At 43.9% G+C, this 13,782-nt stretch overlaps 1 protein-coding gene across 2 annotated transcripts in view; it reads right to left on the bottom strand.

Moving 5' to 3' along the window:
* Positions 1–13,194, bottom strand: part of CYBRD1 (cytochrome b reductase 1) — a 35,023-nt gene extending 21,829 nt beyond the window's left edge. For both annotated transcript variants that reach the window (XM_082841516.1, XM_082841517.1), the window contains exon 1: positions 12,915–13,194. In XM_082841516.1, coding sequence (XP_082697642.1) covers positions 12,915–13,107 — 193 coding nt within the window. In that variant the 5' untranslated portion in view covers positions 13,108–13,194. The remainder of the gene's footprint in view (positions 1–12,914) is intronic.
* Positions 13,195–13,782: the final 588 nt, after the last annotated feature.

Below are 13,782 nucleotides of genomic sequence, written 5' to 3'. Positions count from 1 at the left end.
ACACTGCTGCTGCCTTTTCCCTTCAAAGACATTTATAATTTGAATATATGAAACTTAATTGGATCATAAAAATGTAAGATTATCTTGTCCATTTTCAGGCAGAAACACAAAAAACCTACAAAGATAGATGTGAATTCAGCCTCTTTAGAGCTTTCAGCACAAGATGTCAATCTTCCTATTATTTGGTTCCATTCCAACACTTGACAGGCCTCACCATTAGGACAGTATTCCTTTTATGTAATACAAATTCTGAAGGACTACCACTTACTAATTTTAGTGCATATATGTCTATCTTATAAATGATTGATTATATTTCCTTAAGGATATGGAAACTTTGTAGACAATCATTTATATATTCAACAAATTTTTTCAAACCATTTAACACAACACCTTAAAAGGTACACTTTGTTTTTTTGGCCATGCCGCACAGCTTGCGGGATCCTAGTTCCTTGACCATGGATCGAACCCTGGGTCCTGACAGTGAAAGTGCCTGAGTCCCAACCACTGGACCACCAGGGAAATCCCAAAAGGTACACTTTTAAAAGCTAGTTCAGGGAATTCCCTGGCGGGCCAGTGGTTAGGACTCAGCAGGTCCACTGCCATGGCCTGGGTTCAATCACTGGTCCGGGAACTGAGATCCTGTAAGCCCTGCCGCATGGCCAAAATAATTAATTAATTAAAAATAAAAGCTAGTTCAAGGCCCCTTCTCATCCCTACTTCATCCTCTTTGAAGGCAAAAATGTGTCTTGCTGTTTCTACTTGTATCCCCAGAGCCTAGGACGGCCCTGGGCTCAAAATATGTATGCAGCTCCGTTAGTATTTTTTTGTAACTTATTTTGAGATACTGTAGATTTACATACAGTTGTAACAAATAATACAGAGAGATCCCATATACTCTTTACAGTTTCCCCCAGTGGTAACATCTTACATAACTACAGTATAGTATTACATCCAGGAAATTGACGTCAATATAATCCGTTAACCTTTTTCGAATTTCAGTAGTTTTATTTGTGTGTGTATGACCCTTAAGTTTTTTGTTTTTTGTTTTTGCGGTATGCGGGCCTCTCACTGCTGCGGCCTCTCCCGTTGCGGAGCACTGGCTCGGGATGCGCAGGCCCAGCAGCCATGGCTCATGGGCCCAGCCGCTCCGCGGCACGTGGGACCCTCCCGGACCGGGGCACGAACCTGCGTCCCCTGCATCGGCAGGCGGACTCTCAACCACTGCGCCACCAGGGAAGCCCTAGTATTATTTAAATAAATAAATGTAAAGCACTTTCTGCAGACTGATCAAAGTCCAGAAATCAAATTGATGTCAACTCTAACACTGTGGTTTCCCCTCCTCATGCTTTTCCTCCTCTGATGACTCAGCGGCACATCCTATATGATCTAATGGGTTTTTTGGTTTTGGTTTGTTTTTTGCATTTAAAATTATTTTTATACCTAAAATTATATCATGAACATTTCACATATCATTAAATTATCCTTGAAAACATGAATTTAAGGACTGTACAATATTCTCATACATATTGGATTTTCTAGATAATAATCAATTGTATGTTGACATACAATTGACATATAGATTATTTCCAATATTTACTAACTTGAACAAAAAGTTGAAGTAAAATAAATTTCACTGTCGTAATTATATGATTCTTTCGTTTTTAAGGAAAGCAAATGCCTCTTTACCCACAGACTTAGTAACCTTTTATCTACACAATCGAGTTTTTTGCAATCAATCTGTGATCAGGCAGCAGTAAAATAAAAATCTACAAAATATTAAAACCTAATAACCTGGGGCTTCCCTAGTGGTGCGGTGGTTAAGAATCTGCCTACCAATGCCGGGGACACGCGTTTGAGCCCTGGTCCAGGAAGATCCCACATGCCGCAGAACAACTAAGCCCGTGCGCCACAACTACTGAGCCTGCACTCTAGAGCCCGCAAGCCACAACTACTAAGCCTGCGAGCCACAACTACTGAAGCCCGCACGCCTAAAGCCCATGCTCCGCAACGAGAAGCCACCGCAATGAGAAGCCCGCATACCGCCACAAAGAGTAGCCCCTGCTTGCCACAACTAGAGAAAGCCCACGTGCAGCAACGAAGACCCAACACAGCCAAAAATAAATAAAATAAATAAATTTATTAAAAAACCCCAAAAACCTAGTAACGCATTTCCCTTTCTCCTGGTTTAGTCTCATTTATTACACACATACACACACACAAACACCTGAGGCCTTGCAAGGTAGTAGGTACCATGCTAAGTGCTTTACAGGTTTACATTATAATCCTCGACTCAACTGTGTGAGGAAGGTATGTTTATTATTACCATTATGCAGAGCAGGAAGCAGAGGCACAGAGATGTGAAGTAGTTTGCTCAATATCATTTAGTGTTTTTAAATTAATATCACTGTTGTTATCATCATTGTGGTCACCATCATTATATCCTCCAGGCACCACCCCAGGGGAAGGAATCTTAGATGAGGGAACTTGAACATCCACATGCGAAAAGGAAATACTCAGGATGTTTGCTCAAATAGCAAATTATAAGCAATAACTCACAACAGCTTTTCCTCCCCAATCTGGGTCATATTATATCAAAAACTTCCAAAGTCAAAACTAACCTCGGATGTTAGAAATCAAGAATAGTTATCATGACTGAGGAGAGTTACAGGGGTAACCAAGGGGATTCTGGGGTGCCTGGAATGTTGTTTCATGATGGGTATATGAGTGTGTTCATGTGATGAAAACATGTCACTTATGATTTAGGTACTTTTCTGCATGTATGTGGTTCTTCAATTAAAAGTACCTTAAAAAGGTTGCCCAAAATTCATAGACAACTATGCTCCCAATGAAGAATTTTCACTCTTCTCAATACTACGGGCACCACAGAGAAATGTGTCAAATTTTCCAAAAAACTGAAGTCTACCCTCTTTGAGTGTCAAAACTTGACTTTTAAACTTTTCACATTTACTCAAATGTTCTTCAAATTGGTTGCACACTAGCTTTCCTTCTCTAGCACTAGCATGAATGGAACACAATTTAATCTTTTATTGACAGTTTGCAGGTTATCAACAAAACACACTGTCCTATTACTATAAGAGAAAGTCCCTAGGAACTTTCGAAGCAGGAGAGGTACTTGCCTCTGATCCAAACGGGCCCAGACAGTTAACGTTTCTCTTTTAGTCCCTGGGTCTAGTGTAGAATTTTTCTATTTCCTCTTTTAGTTTCTTGCTCAGGTTAGGGTGCCTGCCTCCAACCTCTCCCCTCCATCAGCCTGCATTATCTATTATTCCTACCTGTTTTAAGTTCTATTTAAGTTTATAAACTTTTATGATGGCAAAAATTTTAACATCTGTTAAATCTGGGCGATGAGTACATGGAGATCTGTTATATTATTTTCTGTATGGTTGAAAGAGTTCATAATAGTTTTAATGTTAGAACAATATTTCTGTAAGCTTGCAAACCCAATAGCCAATTAGTCTCAACTGCTAAGTAGGCAGCTTGTGGAAATCTCAGCGGCTCTCATAGAAGTGAGGCATGGAGTTTTCAGCACCTATCCTGGCAACAGAGAAGTTCTGTGGGGTAGCTGACTATGTTTCAAAATGCTCTCTAGATAGATGGAGGATAACTGCAAAATGCTGCATTTGCATAAGGTGTTTACATGCTTTTTAAAATGCATAAGTAACCAAAATACGGTGGACTTCAGGAGAAAGGGCAACCTTAGCAAATCAACCACATTTCTTAAACAAGTAGCTCTTCTCAACAGTAGTATAAACTGCCTTGGAGAGTGGAATTTAAACATTTCTTGCTTCTTTGGCTTGGCACTGACCTAGACACCATTCCTGAGGTTCAGTGAGAAGGAAGAAAAAGGTCTCATAAGCCCATGAAGAGGGAAAATGCTATCAAACAGCTACTTGTGACTGAAACAAGGGTTTTTCTGTTAGAGGCCCTAGTTGGCAAAACCATTTTCGCCCAGAAAATGAAGGGAAACGTGAACACATATAATGTGAAAAATACATTTTAAATCTTTCTAAAAGAAAAATTATTGGTGCTGGAACATGCTATTGTGATAAACTTAGGAAGGAAGGGAGGGAGGGAGGGAGGAAGGAAGGAAGGAAGGAAGGAAGGAAGGAAGGAAGGAAGGAAGGAAAGGGAAAAGAAATCAATACCTGTGTACAATTATTCTTTCAACAATGAAGGGAAAAATGAAGTAACTTGAATTGAATTGAATTATTTAGAAATTTTCTCAGTTCCTAGCAGCATAATCAACTCAGGAATATGTGAAATATATATTCTCCAAGATGTAATCTCTGGTTTGACACCAGCTTTCTATCCATATACCATTACAAAACTATCCACATATACAAATTTGTCTCATAGCAGGCAATGCAAATTTAGAATTTGTCAAAGTGAATGTGGGGAGAAGGGCACTTGGAGGGAGAGAAATGTCCCCAAACATAGAAAACAATTTGACTCCAGTTCTTCTGTGTTTAAATCTTGTGATTTACAAAGGTAGGAGTACGTCAGTCTTGTTCACTGTCAGATCCCAGCATTTAGCACAGAGCCTAGCACATAGTAGGAATTCAGTAAGTATGTGTTGAATATACAAATCTTGATAAAGTACAGTAATTTAATATTTCCCAGAAAATGAGCAGATCCTCTTTTAAAACGCATAAATCGGGCTTCCCTGGTGGCGCAGTGGTTGAGAGTCCGCCTGCCAATGCAGGGGACACAGGTTCGTGCCTCGGTCCGGGAAGATCCCTACATGCCGCGGAGCGGCTGGGCCCATGAGCCATGGCCGCTGAGCCTGCGTGTCCGGAGCCTGTGCTCCGCAACGGGAGACGCCACAACAGTGAGAGGCCCACGTACCAAAACAAACAAACAAACAAATAAAAACGCACAAATCAAAACCTCAACTGCTGACCCAAGTGTTAGTTCATATAAAACCAAACAGTTGGGCTTCCCTGGTGGCGCAGTGGTTAAGATCCCTCCTGCCAATGCAGGGGACACGGGTTCGAGCCCTGATCCGGGAAGATCCCACATGTCACAGAGCAACTAAGCACGTGTGCCACAATTACTGAGCCTGCACTCCAGAGCCTGTGAGCCACAACTACTGAGCCTGCATGCCACAACTACTGAGCCCATGCACCACAACAACTGAAGCCCACGCACCTAGAGCCTGTGTTACCCAACAAGAGAAGCCACCACAATAGAAGCTCGCGCGCTGCAACGAAGCGCAGCCCCCACTTGCAGCAACTAGAGAAAGCCTGCGCGCAGCTACGAAGACCCAACGCAGCCAAAAATAAATAAAAATAAATTTATATTTTAAAAAGTGGTCCTTTCAAATAAGTAAAAAGTATTCTGCACTCGGCCCCACCTAATAGCTTTAGGTAAGCTTTAAGTGAACCCCAAAATAAAATAAGAGTAAGTTATTGAGACTGAAGTACACTGGAATTTTAAGACACTTATAAATTCTACTTAAATATGGTGTGCCCATTACACTTTTCTTAACACTCTGAATAACGTATTACTTTGACCTCCTTGGTAGTATGTTCTGAGCACAATTATCAAGATTTACAACTTATTTCCCTGTGCACCTAAGAATTCACCTGACACAGTCCAAAGGACCTCAAGTTTAAATGTAAAAGCAGAGAATCCTCTTTAAATACACTTCTTGAAAAGATTCCTGCAGTGGCTACCAAAGAGAATCTGAGCTCTGAAACATGCCTGTGCTCTCAGACTGTCTCACAGCATGAATACCATGAAACTGAAAACCTTTGGAGAATTCAAATGAAAGAAGTGATCTGGATGATTTGGAAGATTTGTTTTAGCAACTTGGCACTAGAAGCATCTCTTTGAAGTGACTAAAACCCTCACAAAGGCACCTACTTGGTACTAAATAGTGTATGAAAAGAGAAAAATTCAATTAATTGGCTAGACGTTTACAAATACCCAGAAACACCAGCTATATTTTCTTATGCCTCATATCAATATTATGACATTAGAACTAGTATTGGCTCTGATATCATTGGTGGTCTAACCCTGGTTAGGCATTTGATCTCTAAAATTAGGAGTTGAACTTCAAGTTCTAGACAGCTCTAAATATTTAGGGCTTAGGTTTTCTAAAAGAAAACCATAACTTGCCTCTAACAAATAAAATGAGAACAACTTGTAGATAGGGCTACATCTTACTCATTTATTTTACACTGTCTGGCATACAGTAAGTGCTTAATAAATGCACTTAATAAATGCTAATTAAATAAATAGGATAATATATGAAGAAATCGAATGAATAAATGAATGAACAGACTTAGAAAAGTACAGCTGGGACTTCCCTGGTGGAGCAGTGGTTAAGAATCCGCCTGCCAATGCAGGGGACACAGGTTCAAGCCCTGGTCCAGGAAGATCCCACATGCTGCAGAGCAACGAAGCCTGTGTGCCACAACTACTGAGCCTGCGCCCTAGAGCCTGCAAGCCACAACTACTGAGCCCGCATGCCACAACTACTGAAGCCCACGCGCCTAGAGCCCATGCTCCACAACAAGAGAAGCACCGTAGCGAAGAGTAGCCACTGCTCACCGCAACTAGAGAAAGTCCATGCCCAGCAACGAAGACCCAACGCAGCCAAAAATAATTAATTAATTAATTAAAAGAAAAGTACAGCTGAAGTCTGCAGTCATTTCAAAGCCTGTTTTGATCTTTTAAGAAAGTTTCTATAGGAAGAAAAACAGTTATAACAAATATTTCTGGTTTATCTTTCTTAAAAGGGAAGATTGTTCTACTCTTTAAAGGAAAAGTTTAAAACCCCACCAAGTCAAGATAGAAAACTCTAGAAGTCACTGGAAGATATATACTGGATTTGGTCCACAGATGTGTTTTGTTTGATCAGCATGATTTGGGGGTTATATTTTGGTTTTGTGGCTTGTTTACTTTTAGACTGAACCAGTTTTTTAAAATCTAGATTCTCCTGGATAATGAGAAACTCTGGTCACTGTGGGCATCCCCACATAGCCACAATCTGCTGGAGCTAAGAGGTTCCTATTTTGCCAGGAGTAGGCAATCTCCGATTCTCTACCTATACCCTGCTGCACGAGGATCTGACCTTTGGTCATATGCGCTAGTAAACAGAGAGGTTTCTCACCAATGTTATTGGGCAACACTGCTTATAATAAAATTGGCCTCTGATTGGTAAACTGTGTCCGGACTGGGAAGAACAACAAAAAGTCTATAAAAACCTGATGAAAATACCATACTTTGGGCTTCCCAGAGAGCAGTGGTAACTGTTATATCCTGTATTGGTTTCCTAGGGCTACCATAACAAAGTACCCGAAACTGAGTGACTTAAAACAACAGAAATGTATTCTCTCACAATTCTGGAGACCAGAAGTCTAAAATCAAGGTATTGGCAAGACTGGTTCCTTCAGGAGGCCCTGAGCGAGAATCCATTCCATACCTCTCTCCTCGCTTCTGGTAGCTGCCAACAATACTTGGTATTCCTTGACTTGTAGACAGATCACTCCAATCTCTGCCTCCATCTTCACATGGCCTCCCCTCTGTGTGTCTGTGCCTCAAATCTCCTTCTCTTTTCTCTTATAAGGACACCAGTTATTGGACTTAGGGCCCATCCTGAATCCAGGCTGATCTCATCTTGAGATCCTTAATTACATCGGCAAAGATGCTAAGGCCCTATTCACAGGTCATTGAGATTAGGACTTGAACATATCTTTTGGGAGCCACTGTTCAACTCACTATATATCTTTTTCAGGAATAAGAAAACCAGGTCCATAGAGTATTTGCAAGAGATACACAACTAAGCTTGTGTGTTACAGCTACTGAGCCTGTGCTCTAGGGCCCATGAGCCACAACTACTGAGCCCACATGCCTCAACTACTGAAGCCCACACACCTAGAGCCCATGCTCTGCAACAAGAGAAGCCACTGCAATGAAAATCCCATGCACCGCAACGAGGAGTGGCCCCTGCTCACCACAACTAGAGAAAGCCCGTGCGCAGCAACGAAGACCCAACGCAGCCAAAAATAAATTAATTAATTAATCTTTTTAAAAAGATGACAGAAATTGTAACACATTGAAAATAATCCAATGGGGGAGAAACTTGATGCACAAGGAAAAGGGGAGAATTGATGGCGTGAGAAGGCACAGGTGGTAGGCAATTCTAATGAGGCAGTAACATTCTAATGAGCTTGAGGCCTTTAGAGTAGAGATGCACTTCCAATATAACATGATGCCCATTCTCCCCTGAGGCTGACTAAAGCAGTGCTTCCAAACGGGCTGTAAACAGCAGAATCACTGAGGGGAAGGGAGGGCACTTTTTCTTTGGATGCTACTATTATCACCACAAATGAGTGGCTGTAAAATTGCATTTTGTTACTAACAATTGGCGATGGTACTGAAATAATCACTCATTCATTCAGCAACTATTTACTGGCCTACTTTGTGCCAGTTCCAGGTGTTATTCTAGATGCTGGGGATGCAATAGTGAGCAAAATAATCATGTCTAAAACATTTTTATTAGATGTATTACAAAGAGATCTGCATGTATTATTTATAACAAAAAAAATGTGCTTGTGGTTGTCTTGAATTGTGTCTTGAAATGTGCTTGGGGTTGTCTTGTTGTCTTGAATTGTGTCTTTATGCTTTTAAAAAACCCCGTTTCTTTATGAATGACAGGTTTAATTATCTATGGTGTCCCAAAGGCTGGTTTTGGAGTAGGTATTTGGAGCACTTTCTCCATTCTATTCTTTGCCAGGTTTTACCCCAAGAGCCTTTCCAAATATATTTAAGTGGTCTTCGAATTTGGTCACTTTTAGATACATTAATAGGATATCCCATTTGCCTTTTAAGAACTACCCTTAATTTCTTTTTGTTATTCTTTTAAATGTGACTTAAATGAAGTTATATTCTCTCACAAAACCAACCTGAGATCATTATACTATTGAATTTCTTTTCCTTCAGTTTATACAGTCAAAAGAGTTCTACACGTGGAAAAGTAAGGTGTATATAATTGCTGAGGCTTCTTTTCACTAAATTTATATACTTGAATTTTCTACCTTTTACTAAAGAACACATTCCACCTTGCTGAACCTTTTAAAAGATCAACAGCCACTTTGAGAGCCTTTATTTGTTTCAGTCTTTTCTGTGGCCTTTTCAAGTTTTGTTTCTCTGATTTCCTGGCAGTATACTTATTTCATGGGAAACAGTCCTTTCAGAGAAGCACAAAGGTCTTCTAAAAGTTCTCTTTGAAACTTCCTCATTCATGTTTGCTGGATTTCCTACTAGTTTAAAATTTTATTTCAGTTTTAACTATCCTGTAGTCTCTTACACTTTATTTTAGAACACATATATTTTCCAAAAGACACATAGATATTTATTTTGTAACTTCTATGTTACCCTTGCTTTCTTCAGAGCTTACTTCTTAAAGGTGTTTCAAAGGACACATATTTATTCTCACATAGTTTTAAATATCATTTACTGTTTGCATTTGTAAAGCATTTTATGCTTAGAGTAAAAACTGTACTTTGGCCTTCCCTCCTCATCGCTGAACATTTGTGTATCACAGAGCTCAATTACATCACGTTCACTATTAGAGATCTGAAATAACATAGCCTAAAAATTTGCTCCCTGAAGCAATTATAGACTGTAAAAAAGCTTTTATAACATGGCTAGTCTGTGTAACATGTGTGTTTCCCCCGGCCTATGAAGTCAACTATTTACTCCTAGTCCTTCTACTGGAGGCTTCCTACTGCTGGATGTGAGGACATGCAGGTGGGCCAAGACTTGCAAGAACTCATGAGTGCTATGCATGTGCCTATATGTATGAGAAAGCTTACGTACATGTCAATTAAATGTGTCACTTACATAGAGAACAGACTTGTGGTTGCCAAGGGGGAGGGGAGGTGGGGGAGGGACGGATTGGGAGTTTGGGGTTAGCAGACGCAAACTATTACATATAGAATGGATAAACAACAAGGTCTTACTGTGAACTATATTCGATATCCTGTGATAAACCATAATGGAAAAGAATATGAAGAAGAATGTACATATGTATTCCTGAATCACTTTGCTGTACAGCAGAAATTAACACAACATTGTAAATCAACTATACTTCAATAAAATAAATTTTAAAAATAAGTGTGTCATCTGATTAAAGTGCTTTTCATATCTGGAATCCAAATAGTAAACAGGATGGGTAATGTTGACAGGACAAACATTCCAAAACTAATACAAATACAGGAGTTAAGCTTAAATAAAAGCAGCAGATGAAAATTTCCAAAATATCCATGTACATATTTTTGCTCCAAAGTGAATATAAACAGATTAAGAAAAGTCCGAGGTTTAGACAAATTATAAATTATTTTAGGAAAACTGTAATGGACTCTAACATGAAGGAAAAGTTTCCAAGTGTATTTTACATGAAGCTTTTTGCTTCTCAAACAGAATATCTTACAGAAAATAAGCGTATTGCCATAAAAGCAGAGAAATGAACCTTGAAAATAAAGCCCCTGAAAACACACTACTTCTGTGTAGTAGTGCTACACAGAAGTAGCACCTGCTCTGTGCCTCAGTTTACTTTTTTTTTTTTTTTTTTTTGTTGCGGTACGCGGGCCTCTCACTGCTGTGGCCTCTCCCTTTGCGGAGCACAGGCTCCGGACGCGCAGGCCCAGCGGCCATGGCTCACGGGCCCAGCTGCTCCGCGGCATGTGGGATCTTCCCGGACCGGGGCACGAACCCGTGTTCCCTGCATCGGCAGGCGGACTCTCAACCACTGCGCCACCAGGGAAGCCCAGTTTACCCTTATATATCTGTGAAATAGTGCACTTAGTGCACTAAGTAAATGTTAGCGCGTCTCCTCTTTAGAAGTCAAGAAACAAGTATTATCACCTGTGTTTCCCTTACCCTCCATGGTAAGGAGATATTCTAGCCCCTCCGGAAAGTTTCTTAGTATTAGAAGCTGCTCTGAGGAGTTGGTTTGAAGAGATGAAGAGACTGTTCCTACTGCTGTGAGCAAACAAAAGGTGTTGACAGCTCTGGCCAAACTTAAGGGCTCCACCACAAAGGAAAGAGTGCTTCTGCCAACAGCGACTTTGGAACTTGAGTATGTTTTTCTCATTTTAGTTTAGCGGCAAAATACGCAACGAATAACTTAGCCAGCCAGTGGTACTCACACCCGGGTGCCATCTCACACCAGGGAAGCCTCAGAACCACAGCTGGGCCTTGGCAACAGCTTCCAGTACCTCCCAGAGTGGGAGGATGCCAGCCACGCCAGCCACACTGGCCAAGGCTGCTGCCCACGTTTTAAATGGAAACAAAAATCTTTTCTTTAGAAAGGAGGTGGGCGCTTTTTTGTTCTCTTCTTTGTTTGTGGAAAGTTAAATACTGGTGGAGAAAAGGCAGCTTGCTCAGAGGCAAGGCTAGAGGTTTCGGCTGGTGGGCACCTCCTTCCCAAGTCCTTTCCACTCCTCTCCATTACTTTCTACGACATAACTCCAGTCCGCTACTTTCTGCCTTGTTCTAAATACTTTCTCTGCCAAGGCCTTGACTTCACTTTTTGGAAAGTGGTTACAAACAAATGGCGCTTGCACCACTCGCTAGAGGTTCCTCCAGCTCAACAGCAGCTGAAGGAAAGGAAGCTGTCAGGACATTGTGAGCAGCACTAGACAAAGACAACAAAACCGGACACTGACGGAGAGAGGAGGTAAGGGGGGAAATGGGTGAAGGTGGTCAAAAGGTACAACCTTCCAGTTATAAGTTCTGGGGATGTAATGCACAGAATGATGGCAGCAGTTAATAATACTATACTGTAGATTTGAACATTGCTAAAGAGACTAGATCTTAAAAGTTCTCATCCCAAGGGGGGAAAAAATTGTAACTACGTGAGGTGATGGAAACTAATATATCAATTATATCTCAAAAACAAGAACAAAAACTGCCATCCGCTGAGCGCTCCCTCCGTGCCAGCCTCATCCCAGAGGCTGCAGGCCGAGGCAGCAAACCCCAAAGATGTTCCAAGCAGAAGCATCTCTCCCAGCCCAGCAGCCGCGAGGCCCCCTCGGGCATCTCTGGTCCCGCATTCCGGGCTAGCGCCCAACAGGAAGCCCCGCAGGGGAACTTTCTCTGGGCAGCAGCCACAAAAACAAGTCGGGCTCCAGACTGTCCAATAACCAGGCAGGGCAGCGAAACACCCTTCAGAGTCTTGGCAGCTTCTCGGCTCGACTGCGTTTAACGCTCTAGGAGTGAAACCAGAGCTGATGCTTCCTTCACTCACCCCGGCTACCCGCTGGCGGGCCCCTTCGCTCAGGGCTGAGGATGAGACAAGAAGCAGCAAATTCTCGCCCCTCCATTCCCCCCGCCCCGCCCCCCCCGCCCCCATTGCCTTCCTCTCCTGACCCGCAGCCTTGAAGCAAGTTCAACGAAAGGCGTCGCCTAAAGAGGTCTCCGCGCCTGTGATGGCGCAGGCTCGGTCCACAGGGGGCGATTTTCGGGGGCTCGTGGGCTGCCGGGCCGCACCACGCTCCCGCATCTCTCCTCCGCTCCCGCGTTTGGTGTCGTCTGGTATCGCGTCGCAACCACTCGCAGCAAAGAGTTACTAACCAAGCCGGGCTAGCGCGCCCGGCCAGCCCTCCGCGCCGCGTCAGTGCCCAGCCGATCCCGCCACGCGTCTCACCGCGAACCCCGGCCCCGCGCGCTCCGCCCCAGCGCTCGCCCAAGTCGGCCCGGCCCGCGGCCCCCGGGCCTCGGAGCCCGCCCACCTCCCTCCAGCGCCGCGCCCCGCCGACTCCGCTCCCGGGCCGCCGCGCGCTGCTCCCTCACCCCCTCCCTCGCCCAACCCCACTCGGTTGGAACTCGGTCGGGAACTCCCGGCCCCTGCCTCCCCGCCTCCTCCCAGGAGGTGCCAGTACCGATGCCCTGGATGAAGACGAAGCCGGTGACCACGAGTACAGGGTGCCAGTTAAACTCGAGCGCGGTCCCGTCCCAGCCGAGCCCCTCCCGGTAGTGGAGGACCCAAATGAGGGTGAAGATCACAGACAGGAAGCCGACGAGCAGCGCCGACACCAGCAGCCCCAGGAAGCCCCTGTAGCCCTCCATGGCCATCAGCGCCCCATACTCCGCGCGGTGGTAGCCACAGGAACTCCGCGAAGCGGCGGCGGAGGCCTCTAGGTACTGGCACAGCAGCGGGACGCGTCGTCGACTTCTAGGAGCGCCCGGGGGAGGGGCTTTCTCGCATGCCTGTCTGGGAGGCGGGGCCTCCAGGGGGCGGGCAGCTGGCCGGTGCTCAGAGACTAGCCCCACCCTCGGGCTCTAGTGGCCGCCCAGAGCTCTCGCTGCAGGGTGGCCGCCCCTGGCCCTGCGTCCGTGCTTGCGGAGAGCTCGAACAACCGATCCGGTTACTTGTTGAGAGCGAGAGTGCTGAGGGTTCCATACCCACCACTTTCTTTTAGCTCTTCCCGTGTCTCTTTCCTTATATGAGGGGAGGCAGTGGTGCGCACTCTCGGTTAACAGAAGAGAGGGGTCCGTTGGGTGGCTTTGTGTGTGTGATTTTGACTAACGAAGCCTCATGAGCCGCAGTTCTAGAGGACTGGCTGTCTTTGACGCCAAGGAGGCAACTGTGGGACTGTGTGGACCTGGCCTTACCTAGCAAGGAAACTACTGGCAGTGTGCACTTAAGAGAGAGAAGGCAGATACCTCCTGGACCCTGGACTTGTCCGTATGTGATAAAAATGGATCTTAAAAGTGCCACCTGCTCAAACCTATTTGAACTAAAGCCCC

The sequence above is a fragment of the Leucopleurus acutus genome (assembly GCF_964270905.1).
Source record: "Leucopleurus acutus genome assembly, chromosome: 6".
NCBI lineage: Eukaryota > Metazoa > Chordata > Mammalia > Artiodactyla > Delphinidae > Leucopleurus > Leucopleurus acutus.
This window is presented reverse-complemented; position numbering and strand designations above follow the sequence as displayed.